Genomic DNA, 18,974 nt, shown 5'->3' with positions numbered 1-18,974 from the left:
TTAGAAAGACGACGGGAATTAAATAGCGACCTCATAACTCTCCCGACATAAACAGCACGAACACGATTTAGGGACGATTTTTCTAACCAAAACGAAAAAAGTGTTAGTCAGAGGGCGGGAATAGGGAAACGTCTTTCGCGGTAGGAGGGACTTCCTTCGGGGTAGCAGTTGGCTGGCAGGCAGCTGCTTTGAGGTGACACGTATCTCAAATTAAAGGTGCTATGGAGGCCGTGTCTGAGAGTGAGGACTTTACTTTTCCCTCGCCTTGAGACTTTACCGAATAAGTGCACTGAAAGAGCAAACGTCGGATTAAAGAAAACGACATCGCAGGGAAGTCCGCTGCCCCTGAGCCCAATGCGCGACCCAGCGGAGTAGGACTTTGACGTGCGTTGGCTGCTCAAGCGAAACATATGAACAGCAACTCGCCAACGGTAACTTGTGTGGAAATCGGGTGGATGTTGCTCGCCGTGACAATGTGTAACGTTAAACAATCCGATTCCAGCGCCTCGGTGGGATTTTCCTCCGTGCGAACATGCTCCTAATCCGAGGGTGACTTTCTTCTTCGCGTCACAAGGAAAGTGAAAAAAAAAGTTGTGGGGAAGTTTTGCGCAGCGTAAACGGAGGGGGTTGTGCGGGGAAGCCGACCGCGGGGAGGGTCGCGGGCTGAACATGGGGAACGGGGTGTGCTCCAGGAGACAGCGGAGGATTTTCCAGTCTCTCCTGCTGATCACCGTGGTGTTCGGGATGATCTACGGGGGAATGATGTCCTACGAGATGCACAAGCAGCTCAAAAGAACCGAGGCAACGGCGCTCAAGTACCAACAACACCAGGAGTCGCTCTCGGCGCAGCTGCAAGGTAAACACACAAGCTGCGTGTGCTTTGCAGTGGTTACTGTATTGGTACAGGGACTGCGAGCGCACACGTTATTGTAAGACCGTGTGAGTAAACATCGTGGCAGGCGAGGTTTTATTTCACCCAACTTCACAACCGATGGCTCCAAAGGAATCGTAGTGGTGTGTTCATGGCCTGGTGTAAGCAGGTCACATATTATACAGTGGTTGCATTGAACTTGTGTCAACTAAACTCTTGTAGAGTTGTATGTCACCTTTCACCTATAGGTATCCCGTCTAATCTTGCTAAACCAGGTTAAGAAGATGTATTAGCACACTTGGCTTTAGGTTTGTACAGCCGTGTATTGGTTAGGATAGGATTAGTAACCTACTGTGCCTTACGTCTTACCTTGTGTGTGTGTGTGTGTGTGTGTGTGTGTGTGTGTGTGTGTGTGTGTGTGTGTGTGTGTGTGCGTGTGCGCGTGTGCGTGTGTGTGTGAGAACGTGTGTTTCATAAGACGTGTAGGTGCATTGTTGTTGTTTTTAAGGTTGTTTTGGGACAGTTATTATTCAGCCCACATGTCAGCTGTGATATGGAACAGAACATTCAGTCGAACTGTCCTCGGGCACACCTGATCCTCTGAAAATCCCCAGGTGGAATAGGACATTTGTTTCAGCCACTTTGATGACTCATACACGACAACAACAAAATGCAAACAAAACGCAATTTCCCGCCCATAGCCAAGGTTTGACTTTACCACATTATATGGCATCCTTATCTATAGGTGAAATGACAGAGGATGGTTTGTTAAGCGTTAATGAACATGCAATTACTATTGGAATTCCACCAAAACGGTGAGAATAAAATCCTGCACTCTCACCATCATTGTGAAGCAAAGCGTATTGTTAAGCCACTACTTGACTACAAATGAAAAAACTGGTGTTAGTATTAGTCAAAAATTCAGAGTCGTTAAACCTACATTCATCAGGCATTCACCACAAACCCAGCAAACATCCCTGCAATTAACCCCACTCAAGTGCTTTGGATTTCTATTTGTCTTGCAACTAGTTAATTTATAACCATTATATAAGCAGGTGTTCCTTGTAGTTCATCGTGGTAAAGCAGGAAAATGTTATTTTACCCACACACATAGAAAAGTCAAACAGTCAAATTACCTTTAAACCTAAAGGCAAAAGTCTCACGTCAGTGATAAAAGCCAGGTCAATATGTGCAGGGCGATCCTTGGCTCTTTAGCCACACACCCTTTTCGTCAAACAGTTTGTTATAGCTGAACTTTTCCCCTGGTAACTGTCCTATTATTGAATACATTCATCATCAAGAGAGCCGGCGTCCTTCTTTCATGTAAAACTCTGCACACATTTCAAGTGGAGCGCAGCTTAACTTGCAGCTCAATAGCACCACTGTGTGCCTCCGCCCATGAGACCTAGTCTACCACGACCGCCGGTACAGTGTTGGGCTCGCTCGGTCAGCCCTTGTTTCACCTTGGAACAACTACTGTATATATTTATACATACATGTACTTGAGAGGCCGGCTCAGCAAGAACGGATGCCACTCTTTTCCCAGCGGAGCGTAGCGGCTGCACCCCACCCATACCCGTTATTGTTCTGAAGTGATAGAAGCATCGCTCCATCCAAAGCCATGGGTCATCCGATATCCCCTTCTACTCTGATGGTTGTTGCCGTGGAGTGACCTATATTTAGAGGAGGGTCGCAGCTTCGATTGGGCACAGGGCCAGCCCTATTGATCCTTGTTTGCCCGCTGCATCCACAAATTGCACTTGAAAAGCGATGCATGCATTCTTAAAACTGACCACACTGGCATACAAATGCTCGCACGGACACCCACACGCACACACGCACACACACACAAGCACAAACAAGTTATGTTACCGTAAGATCCACTGACATACTAAACAGAAACATGTATGTAAACAGTTCCTTACGTCCTTACCACACGTGTTAAACCCATCCAGTTATGGGTTTGCATAACCATATCTTCTTCATCATATCAAAACAAGTTAAACAGGATTTGTTTTCTTGTTAAGTCATAAATTTGAGTGTCAAATGAATGTCAAATAATGACATTTGGTTGATTTCCAAACATGGACCACTCATGAAATTCCTTGCATGGACCAAAAACAAACAGATCACGTCTATGTGTGTATAACTAAACAGTTTAGGGCCTGTGTGTTTGTAGCTATTCACATAGAGACACGTTCACCAATTGGGATGCCCAGTAGCAACTCTGGACTGTGTTGCAAATGGTGGGTTGCTAGTTTTATTCTTGGTTCTTCCTGGCATAAGGGTGGATGTTCCATTAAAAAATACATAAGCCTTGGCCCACTGACAAGCCATTGGCACTTTGATGGATCTTGTGGGAATGTCAACTGAACTATTCAGCCTTGGTTTTTTGGCATAACTGACAAACCTTTGTTGAAGTGCAGACTTGCTGAAAACCGTGTTAATGTCCTAAAAGTAAAAAAAAAAAATGGCTGGATTAGAAGGGCCTATTAATATCATGCAAATCAATGTTGTTAGTCTATTACAGATGAGCTGGTTGTTCTCATGCATGTTTGATCCCTCAGTGTTTGTGGGTCAATGTGTGCATGCACGGGGGAATTGGACCCACGAAAGCACATTGTGTGATGGTAGCAGCTAAAAAATGTGTGCTCTGCAGTCTTATGTGCAGGCTCATATTGCTCCAATAATGCAGAGTTCAGGGTCCAGTGTGGAAGATTGTGCCCCCAAGGCCTGCCCAACAAGTTTGTCAGGGAGCTGCGTTTCCCACCCGTCTCCGGTGAACCGGAGAGGGGTTCCGGGGGCAGGATGCTGGGCCTTGGAGCCCCGCCCTCACCTGTGTGCTCATGCTGGCTGTTACCTCAGCAACACCACAGGCCGTGCCGTTAGGCTGCCGTGGACTGCAGTGAAAGCTGTAAGAGGAGTTGAAAGGGCCACAATAAACCACACTGCCATGGGGATTCTTAATGTTTGACTACACTGTCTGGGAACCTAGATTAGAGCCAGAGAAGAGGAGAGCGCTGTGGGACCGACATAGAGATCAGGGATCTCTGGTGGATACCTGCTGGCGAGCATGGCTATATTGACATAAATGGGTCCGTCTGAGCTGTAACTCTTGTGTAGTCGGTAGAACAACATGATGCAGACCATTCAAACAAATCCGTGTGATTCTTAGATCAAGAGAGGCTTGCAAGGGGTATTTGGTTAATGTTATGACGCAATCCTTACATGGTTTCACAAAATTAGCCATATAGTCAAAGTCCATGAAAAATTCTCCTGAAAAGCAAATGCTATTGGCAAAAGTTGCCTCTCGCCGAGGAAATAATGTTACATTTTGAGCACCCGGCTCAGCATCTTATTATCAACCAGTTCAAACACATATGGTCAAAATGGCCAATTGCCACTGGCTAGTTCTGTTTATGGATGCTGAATTTGGTCTCCTCGCATCTCCCCCTACAGACCAACAAAGTCCCAGCACCGTAGGGAACTAGGTTGTTGCTTTCTCATTTTTATATTGGAAGGGAATGACCTTTTTACTTTTAAATGTGACACTGGAGGTGGCTGCGGCAGCATATATTGTTTTTTTATGTATATTTATATACACCACATGATCCCAAGACTTTTCAAGCATGCAAACAACAATGGTAGTTACACTTTTCATTGCCTGAAAAAAATATACTTCATATATCTCAGACATGTCTATCCAAATGGGCTTGTGATTACTTGCAAGAACCTAGATTCAGTTAATCCGATGTGATGGGGTCTGATGGATCTACGCAGTACTTACTAATTGAAAATTTTTAATGTTTCTATGTCAAAAAAATATTCTGTAAATGCTTGGATTGAAATCTCACCGATGCTATGTTGATATAGCAGCCCTTTGCAAATATGAATAATTCACAATTCGATTTCCAAATAACGCCATCAAGAAATAACATAGTGAGCAAAAACTTACCAAAGAGTGAGTCATATTTTATAAATGTGCACATTTCTGATGACAATTGTGTGTGTCTTTTTTCAATTTCAGTTTGAATAAACACAGTTTATTTTGAGCTAAAGTTGTGCTGGTTGAACCCACTTTTTCTCAAAGGACTGCATGGAATAAAGTAAGTACACCCACTGTATGCTGATCAAATCCTGAAGCCTGATTTGGAGGAAAATGGGTCACAGTACTGAAGAAGGATGCTCTTGCAATGCAGCGCCAGGTTCAGTGCTCAAAGGCATTCAGTGCTCAAGGAATCCTGTGCTTTCTATTAGGCTGAGCAGATGTCAAAAGAAGTGAGCAAGAAATTTGAGGACAAACTAGAATCCTAAAAGCCCAACGTATGCATTAGCTATAGGTTTGTCTAATGCCAGGATCAGACTTTACAATTCATTTTTCCTAAACTATGGTTACCGTGTCAAATTACTTTAATTATTGCCTCACAACATCTTGCCGTGACTTGGGCTATAGACAGGGCACACTTCCGCTTTCACAACCTAGTGTCAAGTACACCTCAGATTGGGGTGAAATTGTTCACCTCGGAGGGGTCAATATTTAATTCATCCATGTCAGTGTAGCAGTTGTCAAACAACAGTAAAAGAAAATGAAGCATTCAAGTTTTTATATCGAGGGGTCTTTTAGTGTTTGATTTACCCACATCGGAAGCTTTTGACCGTGTAACCTATACACGGGATACGATAGCCAAATCCGACGTCCAGATTTTCGTAATCGTCCACAATAGGGAGGCATAAGGGACTTCAAAATCCATAGGGGTGTACCTGTAGCAGCAAAAGCTGTGAATAATTGCTGTAGCACAGCTTTTGTGATGGCACACCTTAAACTTGTTGGTGGATCAAAGGAATTTTTACAGTGTCAGTGTTGTAATAATCCTAATTATTTATCCTAATAATACATATAAAAATGATATATTGTCTTTGAGGCGTTTGTTTTGCTCTTTGTGACAGTTGAGTGCTTTAGGGATATTTTCCCGCAAATCAGTCTAAAAGCTAATGATTTAGTGAGAGCGCCCATACCAGAAACCTCTAGGTTCACCAAGGTGGCCAAATCCAATATGGCTGCTGCCCGAATAAGGTTTAATGTACAACTTTTGAACCAGATGAGCCAGAAATGCTAACTTTGTGTCCAGTTGAATGCTTTTTGATCATGAGATGCACACAGATGATTTTCTTGAAGAATGGGTGTGCCTAATTTGCGTAATTCCAGATGGCGTCTACCCAAAAAACACTTTGGACTTTTTGGTAAACTTGGTGCCTATTTTATCTATTTTGAGCATTAGAAACACATTGAATGATTTAAATAATGCTGACAAATTAATATCCAACGAGCTTGAGGCAATGCATGTCAAATCAATGTCTTATTGAATTTCCATGCTGTACTTCCAATACTGGAAGAGCTTATAATGTTATAACTGTTTTATCAAGTTGTTGTCCATCTGTCTCTCAGACTCCTTCTTGTCCTTATGCTTAGCCTTAGCTAAACATGGGAAAGCTTGAGAGAGAGTCAGTTAACAAGGGAAACCCTGAGAGACAGTGAGTTAAAGTCAGCAAGGGAAAGTCTGAGAGAGGGTGAGTTAAAGTTAACAAGGAAAAGCCTGTGAGAGGGTTAGTCAAACTGGGACCCTTGAGAGAGTGAGGTAATGGAGGACAGCCTGTGAGAGTAAATGACATGATGACTGAGAGGGAGGAAGAAGGTCAAAGGTTGAGCAGCATTTGGAGATGAGATCTCAGGAGGCTCAATCTTACTGGGGCGAGTTCATTTATTTTCTATTTTTCTGTCAAATGTTGTCTGTTTCCCTGTTCGTTTTCTCTGTTCAGTGTTTGTTGTTTGCTTAAGCAATATATTTTGTGTTTCTTGGAACACCAAAAATCTATGCCTGTAGCTTACTGCTTATTACACGTACTAATGTTACTACTGTATTATTTCAAACACCAAAATACTCTTCGATTTACTATTGTACATCACTCTTGGATCAACTAGGTGCCTTGGGTTTACAAACCCCGCCAAATGATGCACACCTTCTGCAAAAAGCAAACCTTATGCAAAAATGATGCATTACTGGAATCCTGAGGCACTATGCTGGGTTGTGCAACAACTTTTATTGTGCTGAGCACTTCAACAAAACGTCGAAATTAACAAAACCAAGGGTGTTGTCAGGAGTTAATAAATGGAAGCCATGATGGTGGTTATTGGATGAGCGAGGAGGAGAAAATAGTGTCTCTTTCCTGAGGGACAAGAGGGACTTAGGAGTGTACTGATTCAAAGCAATATTGTGGAGTTTTTTCACGTGCCATATCCATGACTGATGAGCCTGCCAGCTCCGGGACAATCCAGGAAGTGTATCGAATTGATGTTGCCCTCCTGCTGGGTACCTGTGGGGGTTGGTATCCTGATGAAGCCGCGCAGTCCTTTGTGATAAATGCCTCCCATATGGCCAATGAGCGGGCTAAAATGAACCAATCTGAAGTTATTTGGAGGTCCTGGGCCTATGCCTGGGTCGGGTGTGGAATACCACAACTTTCTGCCACTAAACAAATATTGAGCTGCTCCATCATTTCAGACACACATTTCCTTTGCGTTCGAATGCAGCTCTGGTTTGTCGATTGCAAAATGGAGCACGGTGTATACTATGCTGTGTGTATCTTTCCACCGCATTGTTTTGAACCTTGTTTCTTTTATTAATTATTCTCCATTCTTTTTTTTCCGTCCGTCACTCAGTGGTGTACGAGCATCGCTCCCGGTTGGAGAAGTCTCTGCAGAAGGAGCGGGTGGAACACAAGAAGGCAAAAGAAGGTAACCCTGAACGAACCAAAACATGACACAAAGGGAAGGAATCCACTACCCAGCTACCATATTCTTATTCAAATTTTTCTCATTTGGGAAAACGTCCAAAAATATACTTATTTACTTCTCAAGGTCAGTAAATAAACTCAGTCGGAGTATTGTAGGGGTGTGGCGGTCTGGTTTTTCCGATGCTCAATGCACACCTTGATAACCCTTAATAACATCATCAGAAGTAAAAGACTGAATTCTGCTGGCCATCACTTTAGGGAGGGAAATGCACAGGAAGCTCATAGAGGTCAGGCATGTATGCAGGAACTCAATAATGTTAATAATTATAATAATGTTAATGGAAGACCACAAAGGATGATGGAGTATATAGGCTCTTCTACCCACCAGGCAACTTTTAAAGTCAAGGCCGACTTTGGCAGTACACACGACACGGCTGTTCCCGACGATCAGTCTTGCCTTGCCGCCGGTCCACACTAGGCAACTGGGAACATGCAGGGGTACACACATGAATGAACTGACCTTATCTCACGTAAATAGATCCACAACGTCCATTTCAGTCTAGTGTAAGCTGCAGTATACAATATTTTTGTTTAATATTTCATGATGCTTTTGTCCGACGAGTCCATAAACTAATTTCTTTTTCTTTTATAAAAATTAATTTAAAAAAAAGAGCCGCAGCTGACTATTAGTATTTATCCTTTGTTTAAATTTTTTTATTTACAGATTACCTGGTGTACAAGCTTGAATCCCAGCAGTCACTGAACAAAGACAAGGTAGCTATTTCAGCTATTCTTACCTTTGCAATGTGATCTTTGATGTCGTGTCTTGAAATGTTCTGACTTTGGTTTGATCAAACAGCAAGACGCCAACAGCCGATTCAACTCTCTACACGTGCAGCACCAGATGCTTAAGGTATTATATGTTTGCTTTAGCTTTCTGCTAAATCTTAAAGGCATTGCTTTTTTTTACTTTGCCTTTGTTTTCTTTTACTTATCTACTTTATTTTATTATTTCATTTTATTGTATAACTGTTTCTATGTGAAGCACTTTGAGTCTGTCTCGTGTATGAAAGGTGCTATATAAATAAAGTTGCCTTGCCTATTAACAGGGCCTTTTGGTTTGGAATAAAAAACAAATCCACTCCCATCACGCTGGCACCAATACAATAACACCTTACTTGGTCCACCTTTTGTGTATGCTTGCAAAAGCAGCACACCATTCCTCACGCTTCCTCATCCCTGTACTAAATCCAAAGAGTATTTCAAATACGTTGCAAGTCTCCAGTGAGATAAGACATTTCAGAACAGAACACACGGAGCAATTGACTTGAACTTAGGTGGATGGACAGATGGCTGATTGATTGACGGTGGCGGTGTGGACTGTGGCTGTAGAACCAGCACGAGGACCTGAAGAAGCAGTACTACCAGCTCCACGAGCAGCACCAGGCCCAGGGAGAGGACCATGGCCGGGCCCTGGGGGAGCACCAGGAGCGCTTCCAGAAGCTGCAGCACACCAAAGAGACGGAGATCGCCCAGCTTAAAGGTACCGGCAGCGCTACGCGTTGAACAGGAAAAGAAGAGTAGAATACAGAAGAACACGTGTCACATAAAACAAATGCAATCAGACATGCGTCGCATGAAACTATTGAGTGCAAATATTTAGTTTGATTTGGCCGTTAATCAGTCGGATTTCCTAGAGCTAGTGTAAATATCTTGTAAGCATTGTTTTTTTTGCCATGGAGGCTTTTAAAAACCTGTTTCAAGGAGTCCTTGGCTGTGGCCCTAGCTTGCATGATGACCGTAGAGCTGTAGGCCATGGTCCAAACAGCTTGAATGCCCCTTACTGAGGCATCATTGGGAGGGAGGCTTCAAGTGCATGCATCAAATATTTACAAAAGAGGCTGACTTCTGAGGTGCCGATGACAATGGAGGTTTTGAACAAAGCATAGATGTGTAGACGATTTTGTGAACAAATGTTAGTTGAATTGATTTTTGGACTACTACTAAAACCACAAACAAAGCCACCATAGGACCCTTCCTTGCTAGACATCGTAGCAGAAGGCCGCTGCCTTCCGTTTGGGACACACCCTTTTTATTCAGCTCTAGGTTTGAATCTGCTCTCGTCCCACCAACCTACTGCCAGTTTTTACACTGTCCACCACCTTCATAGCAAAGTAGTTCATTCCGTTTTTAGTGCTGTATAGATTGTAACCATATAAACCTCAATTGCGGTGATTTATAGGTTTTAATCTGACTGCTCGGATGAAGCTTGACAGACAAATAATAATGAAAGATAGTGTCAGATGCTTGTGCTGCATCATTAATGACGCATGTGTCCATCTTCTGGTTGTATTGGATACTGCAGCACTCTTGAGTATTCTGATGAGTAGCAGAGAGTAGATAATGATTAAGCCTGTATTCTATAAAATGTAATTAATCAAATCAGACCATCATGAATTCAAGTTAATGAACTGTACAGTGAACATAAAACCTCCTTATGTTTCTTTTATGCAAACGAATGTGGGAGGGTGTTGGACTGTTGAAATTAAATCTATTTCCATGTCAATTCTTCTCTGGGTACAGATAGCGCGTTCAACCTTAGAGAGGAGAACAGACAGTTAAGGAAAACACACCAGGATGTTCACATGCAGCTCCAAGACGCCAGGGTGAGGAGCAATATCCTTTTCTGTTGACCCTGTCTGTTACATTTTACTGTGGCCTTTTGATTTGCGGTGGCTAACTCAAAGAACATGCGAAGCTGCTTTTGAAGTATTTCCGTCCATTGCACTTACAGCCCCCCCGAGCAGGGAGTGGAGGCGGTGGGAGGGGAGGTACTGATGTGGTCTTGGGGAGTTGTTCTTTTCATGGCCTGTCTGAGAGCTGTGGGTTAGGAGGTGCCATCTATTCCAGCTGTGAAGCCCTTTGCGACTGTAATTATTATGAGAGCTTTTATGTTCAAATTTCCTTTTACAATTATTTACATTATAGCGCTCTATAAATGCACACATTCAGTTCACAAAGAGTTTTCCCAGTTTACAGTGTCAACCATTTTGTTATTTGTACTCGCTTTGGAGTTGTATAAATCACTAGCTTGGAATTGAACAGCATGCAGTGTATCCTTCCTGTTTGTGTGTGTGTCCTGTGTCTCACTTCTCCGTTTGTCACTCGGTGTCTAGATTAAGCATCAGGATCTGAAGGCTCAACACGACCAGCTTGCACTGACACTAGAAGACCACAAGAGTGCGCTGGCTGCTGCTCAGGTAATAACACGTTACAAGACACGTAACAAGTGTTGAATTATTCAAATTTGATTATTAGAGATTGCAGAAGGCCAGAGGAACAGTCTTTTCTCTCAAATAGATGTAGAAGGTATTTTTCTTATTGTTGCCCGATGTGCATTGTGCAACCAAATGAGCCTTATAATTCTAATGTCATTATATTGTATATGGTAATGGCTGAGCTACCACTGCAGTAGTGTTGCTGTAGCAGAGGGGTATAATGGATTGTCGGGTGCACACCACTAATCTAAATGAACCCCCCCACCCCACATGTATTCTTTATCTGAGCATTCAGTGGCTTATTAATTGATGAGTAACAGGACAAAAGAAGAGGTCAGGCCAGCCATGAGGCCATTAGCTTTGTAATGATGCCATTTTGTATAAATTAAATAATATATTTATTGCTTTTTCCAAAAGATGCCCATGCCATTAGGTTAAAATTAACCCGTAAATGTGCCTTTATTTTCATAGCAGTTTCTTTAATGTCCATTTTTATTTGTGCCCAGTTCTGTTTTCTGTCCTTATGATATCATTTAATGATTTTCTAACATAACTAGTATCCATCAAACAATGTAATGTGTTCATGTTTCACGGCAACCATAATAAATCCAACCTGTGTTTTGGCCTCTCCCAGATGCAGGTGGATCAGTACAAACAGCTGAGCCAGGTGCAACAAGACCACAACATCATGCCTGTCGCCGTGGCAGCAAAAGAGCAGGTGCAGGAAGCCCCGCCCCAGAAGGATGAGGCTGATGGAGGAGACACAAAGTTCAAGGTGGGTCCACGTCTGTGTCCATCGACTCTATGCCTAAGTTGAGGAGTTCTGCTCATGACATTTGTTGTAATAACAAGATAAACAGTTGGGAGTATCATTGCTATCTCTGTCTTTTCTATGAACCTAAGAAAACACGATGTGCTGGGGAGTCGGAAATAGGTGTTTTTTATACCAAGATGTCAACACTCACTGTTGTAGATAATCCAAAAGGGGACTTGGTTTGACATGTGAGCCCGATGGTAGCATGCCATTCATGGCTGGTCTTCAGCACAAATCGTGCCCTATGTCGCCGCATAGATACCACAGCAGACCGTGATGCATGAACCCCCAAGAGACTTGACATAAGAGTTATCGTTTTGTATAAAATAGATTGTGTTCTGTTCACTACCGCGCACACTGCTTGCACATAGGGATTCTCTCGATTTGAAATCCCCGCAGGTCGAACGAATGGAGCAAAAACAATTCTAATCCTTCTCTGTCCTCCTCCACCTCCTCACAGGTAGAGCAGCAGGAGGCGGTCATCCACCACGACCCCCAGCTCCCCCACCACACGCAGGCCCCCCCGGGGGGGAAGGGGGAACAGAAGAAGCAGCAGCATCAGGAGGAGGAGCAGCAGCAGGAGGAGGTGGTGGAGGACGGCGAGGGCGAGGCGGAGCGCAGGAGGGAGCTGGCGGAGGAGGAGATGGCCCAGGCCGGCCAGCCCCAGCGGCTGGAGGAGGAGGACCCGGACCAGCCCCAGGAGGAGGACATGGGCGGGGAGGAGCCGGACCACCAGCTGCCCGACGAGAACGCCCTGGACCGCCAGAGACGCCAGCCGCCAGGGGTCAGAGATGAACCGGGGTCGCTTCTCTAGATCTGTGGTCGCGTGGCCTTCACACAGTGTGGATTTGAATGGGATTTTGTTCCAATTCTTTCCACCTTTTAACTCACAGAAATGTCCACAAAGCAGCATTCAGCGTGTTCATAGCATTAGTTAGGTTAGCAATCAGGTAATTACAGTTTTACATTATTTTTAAACTGTAATCTGACACAAGCACCTCTTCCTTGACGAGGTGCGACCCACTTTTGGGTTGCACTCAATATATTAATTACTCGATTAATTTCTCTAACTCAACAGGTAAATTACAACACACATTATGTTGAATTACCTCGTGACTGAACAGAAGAAGCGTAATGTTATTTTATTTTTTCAAGTAATTGACCCCCACATGTATCTGCTGGCAGGGTCCCCAGGCAGAGCTCCACCAGGGGGCCCAGCTGCGCCAGGAGGAGCACGTGAAGTCTCCATACGAGCAGCAGCAGGACCGGCAGCGTGAGGACGCCCAGAGGGCTCTGGCACACAGGCAGCTCCGGCAGGGCCAGGAGGACATGCAGGCCCAGATGCAGAGGAACCAGAAGGAGAGGGAGCAGAGGTTGAAGGAGCAGCAGGAGCTGGAGGAGAGACATCACAGAGACGCCGACAGACGGGAGAAGCTGCTCAGAGAGCAGCAGATCAGGTCGGGGCTCCGTCGGTTTCTCTGTCTCTGACCCGCTCTGTTTCGGTCTCCCTCCATCTCCATCTCTCCAGCTCTCTGTAACTGTCTCTCTCTCTTTGACTCTGTCGCTCTTTCTCTGTCTCTCTCTCTCTCTGCCTCTCTGTCTGTGTCTCTCTCTCTCTCTATCTCTGACTCTCTCGTGTGTCTCCTCTCTTTCGCTTTCCCTCTGTCTCTTATTTGTATAGAAACACAATCAAATATTTAGTTTTGGACATGAACTTGTCCACTTTAAATTTCCTCATCGATTCCTGTCTCATCAAATGTTTCTGACAATTTCTTTGACATTAGGAATATTTTACAAAAATAGAGTTGCGGTGATTTGATTAGGGAATCGGACTGATAGAACACTAGACCTTTTTGTCATATCTAGATTTCTTTCTCAAAAAAATCTTCAAGCACAGGTGATGTCTCACTGCAAGACTCTTGCTATAATAATATTAATAACGTTGTAAGGTGGCCACTGTGTAAACAAAGTCTGCTTTTATGAAGGGCTTACTCAATATATCCCTATATTGTCAACCCCAATGGTCCAAAAAGACACCTACCACTATCTGTAGGATCCGGATACATTTGTTTAAATCAATACACATTTCAGACTTTAAGCGAATCCCCAAAGTCAAGTCAGTACACAATTAACTTAATTTTCTTCGATTGATAGGTCAGGCCAGTAATCATATATTATGAATGATCCTTTAATCTATTTGTGATTTGACTCGACATTTAGAACGATGCAGTTGAGGGCATAGCATTAAAAATGCAAAACAAGCTCAGGACGTATTCCTCTGTCCCATCCTCAGGCAAAAGAACGAATACGAGAACATGGGGAATGAAATTGTCCACGTAGGAGAGGACCCTCGCCACGACGATGAGGAAGGTGAGGCAAACACCACTTCTTCAGGAGGGGAATGCGAAGACCCCACGTTGCACCCACATACACAAATACACTCCCCAAGTCATTCAGGTTCTGACCATGGGTTGCATCTTACAGCAGGGGGAGACGCGCATACTATGCACGATGTTGGGGAGGAAGAGAAGGAAGGCGATCATAGAGTGCCCCCACACCACCAGGTATCCATCCATCCATCCATCCATCCATCCATCCACTCTGCTCATGCATTCATCCACCGTTCACCACCATTCCTCGCCTCATCTGCATGCTGTTCCAGGCCGTTATTTGAATCACAACATGCGTATGAAGTCATGTACATAGGTTAGAAAAATAACAGAGCTCAAGGTTTTCCCCTTTTGAACCTCACCAATTGAAACTGGTTGCTATTCCTCTGCCCGGCCTGCAGGGGGCAGCGGAGGGTGATTTGGACCCCGAGGACGACCCCAACAACCAGGGAGAGGACGAGTTCGAGGAGGCGGAGGATCAGCGGCCGCAGCACAGGGTGGTGCCCGCGGCGGAGACGGCGGCGGAGGGGGAGGAGGAGGAGGTGGTGGGGGATGAGGAGCCAGTTGCTCCAGCCAAGCATGCGGACCCCCATGCCCGCCCTAATCAAAGGGCCGTGGGGGAGGAGTTGGTGGTGAGCATGGAAGACGGATGGGGATGAGCAGACACTGTACTCAAAGGAGACACTGATTCCAACGAGGGGTCAATGGAAGAGAGCCAAGCTTATTGATTGGGGAGAAGTTGATGGACGTGGTGATGAGACTGGCTAGAGAGAAGTAGACGTCTAATAGAATGTGTGTGTGTGTGTGTGTGGGGGGGTGGGTGTGGGGGTGTTTGGGTGTGGGTGTGTGCTTAGATTGCTGGAAACCCAGATCAACAGGAAGATAACTTGGATGATCAGTACCAGGAAGAAGGAGAGGATGAGGTAACACAGACACACGCATACATTTTCAACCCATGTTTAAATGTATGATATAATGAGTTAGGAGTTGAAAACGAGTGTGTTGAGGAGAAGAAAAGGCCAATGGCGTTGTTTGTCTTCCTGTTGTGAAGGTGCAGGAGGATTTGGGGGGCCGCAGGAAGCGAGAGGAGGAGGTGGAGGAGGAAGGAGAGGATCCCTACAATGAGGAGAACCTGGAACAGGTGTGTTCTGCAGCCTGAAGCTGAATCCTGCAGGACGTGTTTGACGTCGACCTCTCACAGATCACATGCCGTTTCTTGCATTACGTCTTATAATGTGGGCTCTTATGGAGCCCACATTATAATCTAATGCAGTGGTTCTCAAACTATGGTCGGTGCGCTATCAAGTGGTACGCAGAGGACTTAGAAGAAAAAGAAAATCGTTAGATTAAAAACAATACTGTCAAAATACTAGTACGAATCAGTGGAGGCTTCTCCAGTGAGGAGAGGGAGGAAGATCCTCCTTAACATTGTTGAGAATAAAAAATGTAGATTGCCAAGACTACTAATGAATTAATGCCCTTAGAGGGGTAGTTCGGAATTTTGGACATACGGCCTGATTCCCAAGTTAGCCTTGGTGTTCTTTATCATCGGAGACAGTTTTCAACACATAAAGAGTTTGCTCGTGCTAGGCTAGCGCACGGCAACGGGCAATACTAGCCTGCTAATAAAACAGTCTTACTCACTCCACAGTACACCCGAGGCAAATCAACTATAACGCCAGACGGTTGATGTAAATGTCTGTGTTGATAGAATAATGTTAGAAATAAAACCAACCTTGCATTGCATTGCATTTTGAGGGAATTGCTGTGTCTCAGCATCAGTGTTATATTCCTGGTAGTAGGCTACAGCAGCGGCGGACTGATACCTAGGTTAAATTCCGCTGCTGCTGAGAAAGTAGTCCCTCAAAATGCGATGATTCATGCGATGCAAGGTTAGTTTTATTTCTAACATTATTTTATCAACACAGACATTTACATCTATAGTATGGCTCTATAATTTTACCCCTTTAAATATGACTACTTTAATTCCCATGTAGCCTATATGTAATGTTTGTTTCCCTTTAAAGTGTTGGCGGCCGGTGAATAACATGGGGTTCAATGGGAGAGAGGAGGAAAGTCCTCCTCTGAGTGGGTGTGACTAGCTAAGGGATCTGGATCCCGCCTACGTCTGACCCAATAAGCAGGAGTCCTGGCTGTGGAGCAGCCTGGAGGGAGGGGTTATCCCCTCAAGTCTATGCTACGAGAACCAACGAACCCGCTCGGTCGTATGCCTCATTTCCAACGAGCGGTGCGCTGCTGTTTGTTGTAGTACAGTGCGGCTCGGTTCGGTTATATTGGCGTTTCGGTTATAGCGGCGGAGCTCGTGGCCGGGCTGCAGAGCCCGTGGCCGGGCAGGGCTGCCCGCGGCCGGGCTGCGGAGCCTGCGGCCGGGCTGCCCGCGGCCGAGCTGTGGAGCCTGCGAGGAGGATTGACATGATCTATAAATGTAGTCCCTCAATTTTAATTGGCTTAACACAATGACCAACATTCTGAAACAGAATGTTGGTCATGTCATTGAGGGCAAAAATAGGCCCAATGCTAGGACCAGATTTTTTTATTTAGTTTTACAAAGCAAGAGTAGGCCTGATTTGACTAATTGGCTTTGCATCCTTCCCTTCTGCCCTTGTAGTCCAATACATGCTGCCCACCAGCTTTCAAAGTACAATGCTGCCACTGGTGGATTTGTATCAATTCACATTATTATCCCTCCCTGCTATTTTGTGGTTCCCCAAAACACCCTGAAACAACTTGAGTGCCACATACTTATGCCACCATACGCCACTACTATGCAAGCAGGCCAATGGCAACCAAGCACGCAGTCCTTCCTCCCTCACTTAAAAAAAAAAAACACCAGCCGCCACTGTACGAACGGAAATACATTTACCATGAGATCATGTTCTCACTTGCTGTGTGTGTATGTGTATGTGTTTCTGTGTCTCTGTTCTAGTGGTACCACTTTGTACAGCTGACAACAGCTAACAATAAATATTGTATATTTTTTTAAGAATAAATGGGCCTCCTGCATGAGATGGGCCTACGCTACTGTATGTTGTTATATTTTATAACATCTGTCATAATGGTGGTACTTGGGGAGACAAATATTTTCTGTGGTGGTATGCGGTATAGAAAGTTTGAGAACCACTCGTCTTTCCTAAATCGCTTCCATTTAACCTTTCTCCCTTTTTCCATTGATTCATGGCTTGCCCTCTGTCAATCAGCTAATAAGCTAATGTGTTAGTGTAACTTTTCTATGTGATATGGCCGGATGGGCCAGCTCCAACTCACTCCACTTAACACTACTAAGACCTCTGTGTTGGTCCAGGCACTTGGAACACACAGCAGTCTCCTAATACCATTTACGTTCAGTTCCCAGTCTGAACTCAATGTGGTCTCTGTGTTTTCCCTTAGGAGGAAGCAAAAGACCTGGACAACGCTCCAAAAGAAGAAAATCATAGGAAAGAAAAGGAGAATAACGAGGAGAATTACGAAGAGGAGGAGGAGGAGGTGGACGACGAAGTCATGGGACAGAACAAGGGAACCAATCGGAGGGCGGAAATGTAAAAACGCACATTGACCAATAGCTGCACCCTATCCCTGTCCTATATTGACCTTCCATTCTTGTGTTCCCAAACAGAGTCAAACCTTCCTCAGGATAATGGGATTGTTTCTGTCTGGAAATTAATCATATTCCCAGCAATATGGGCAAGGGAACTGAACTTTTACCCTGGGAATGTGGGAATGGACCGAATGAGTTCTAACAGAACTCAGACAAGTTGTTTAAAATTGTTTCTATTTCTTTGTCTTTTGTGTTTTTATGAGTGTTTCTCTGATTATGTTTTATCTAGCTGTTGCTTGTTACTGAAGATAGCTGAAACGAATGTCATTTTTTTAAGAGATGGAGTATGTGTGGAGCTAATACAGATATTCCCATTCGGGCCTTTTATACATTTGTATTTTAGAAAGTGTGTTAGTAAATTCACTAAAGAGTCTTTAGTTCTTTGTGATTCATGTTTTGACCAGCATTCCATTGGATTGACGATTGTTCTGTTATTTATTGATTGTGACAATTTTGACAATCATGAAATGTGTAACATTTCAGAATTGAGTTGGTTAGCTGAGTTTTGGCTTGTGCTGAGACATCAACTGGTCGGTGATTACTGGGCAGGACGTCACTGAGAAAGCCAATCAAACAGAGAGTTCAACCCAAGACACATTTGCTGTGATGTGTCTCCACTTAAATGTGCCTTTATGATGTTGGAAATAACCCAAATGAGATGTTTCCATGTTTATGTCCTTATGTTTCATGTTTGTATTCGTCCAATTTAATTCAAGAAGAGACCAGTTTATACCAGCACACATTGAAGCAATTTGATATTATCTTATCACTACATCATCATCATTTTGTATGGATGGATATTTGGTTCTTACAATTAAATCATAAACTGTTTCACCACAAAATTTGTCTACTGTGCAAAGTGTAGTAAAGTAAGTACTTAGTAATTTGTATATCTGTTTTTCACTCGTTTAACAAGAAAAAAGTGATTGTATTAAAGACGTACCTCATAAAAGTGGTATGAGCATTAAATAAATGTGGAAGAGGTATCAAGTTTATTTTTCAATTTGTTCTCCTGTTGAATACTTGGTTGGGTACATTAATCCATCAGTATTTAGGTGAGTGCTGCATGGAGCGCTAAACTATTGTGTCATTCATAGTGTGAATGCTGTATCAGCATTCACACTAGATATTGAAATCTTTATTAGTGTGAATGCTGAAATCTTAATTTTTCTTATTAGTGTGAATACTGTATCAGCATTCACAAAAGCCTTCA

At 44.0% G+C, this 18,974-nt stretch overlaps 1 protein-coding gene across 1 annotated transcript; it reads left to right on the top strand.

Annotated features, from left to right (window-relative positions):
- The first annotated feature begins 156 nt into the window (after positions 1–156).
- On the top strand, positions 157–18,734 carry golim4a (golgi integral membrane protein 4a). Its single transcript, XM_079732798.1, has 16 exons — positions 157–856; positions 7,590–7,664; positions 8,388–8,437; positions 8,523–8,576; positions 9,056–9,206; positions 10,247–10,329; positions 10,840–10,923; positions 11,576–11,716; positions 12,216–12,539; positions 12,941–13,212; positions 14,049–14,125; positions 14,240–14,319; positions 14,547–14,777; positions 15,000–15,068; positions 15,197–15,286; positions 17,554–18,734. The coding sequence occupies exons 1-16, from the start codon at positions 670–672 to the stop codon at positions 17,704–17,706; spliced, it is 2,121 nt and encodes a 706-aa protein (XP_079588924.1). The 5' UTR covers positions 157–669; the 3' UTR covers positions 17,707–18,734.
- Positions 18,735–18,974: the final 240 nt, after the last annotated feature.

This window comes from Pollachius pollachius (assembly GCF_949987615.1).
Source record: "Pollachius pollachius genome assembly, chromosome: 3".
Taxonomy (NCBI): Eukaryota; Metazoa; Chordata; class Actinopteri; order Gadiformes; family Gadidae; genus Pollachius; species Pollachius pollachius.
The sequence above is the reverse complement of the archived record's forward strand: the minus strand, read 5'-3'. Positions and strand labels throughout refer to the sequence as shown.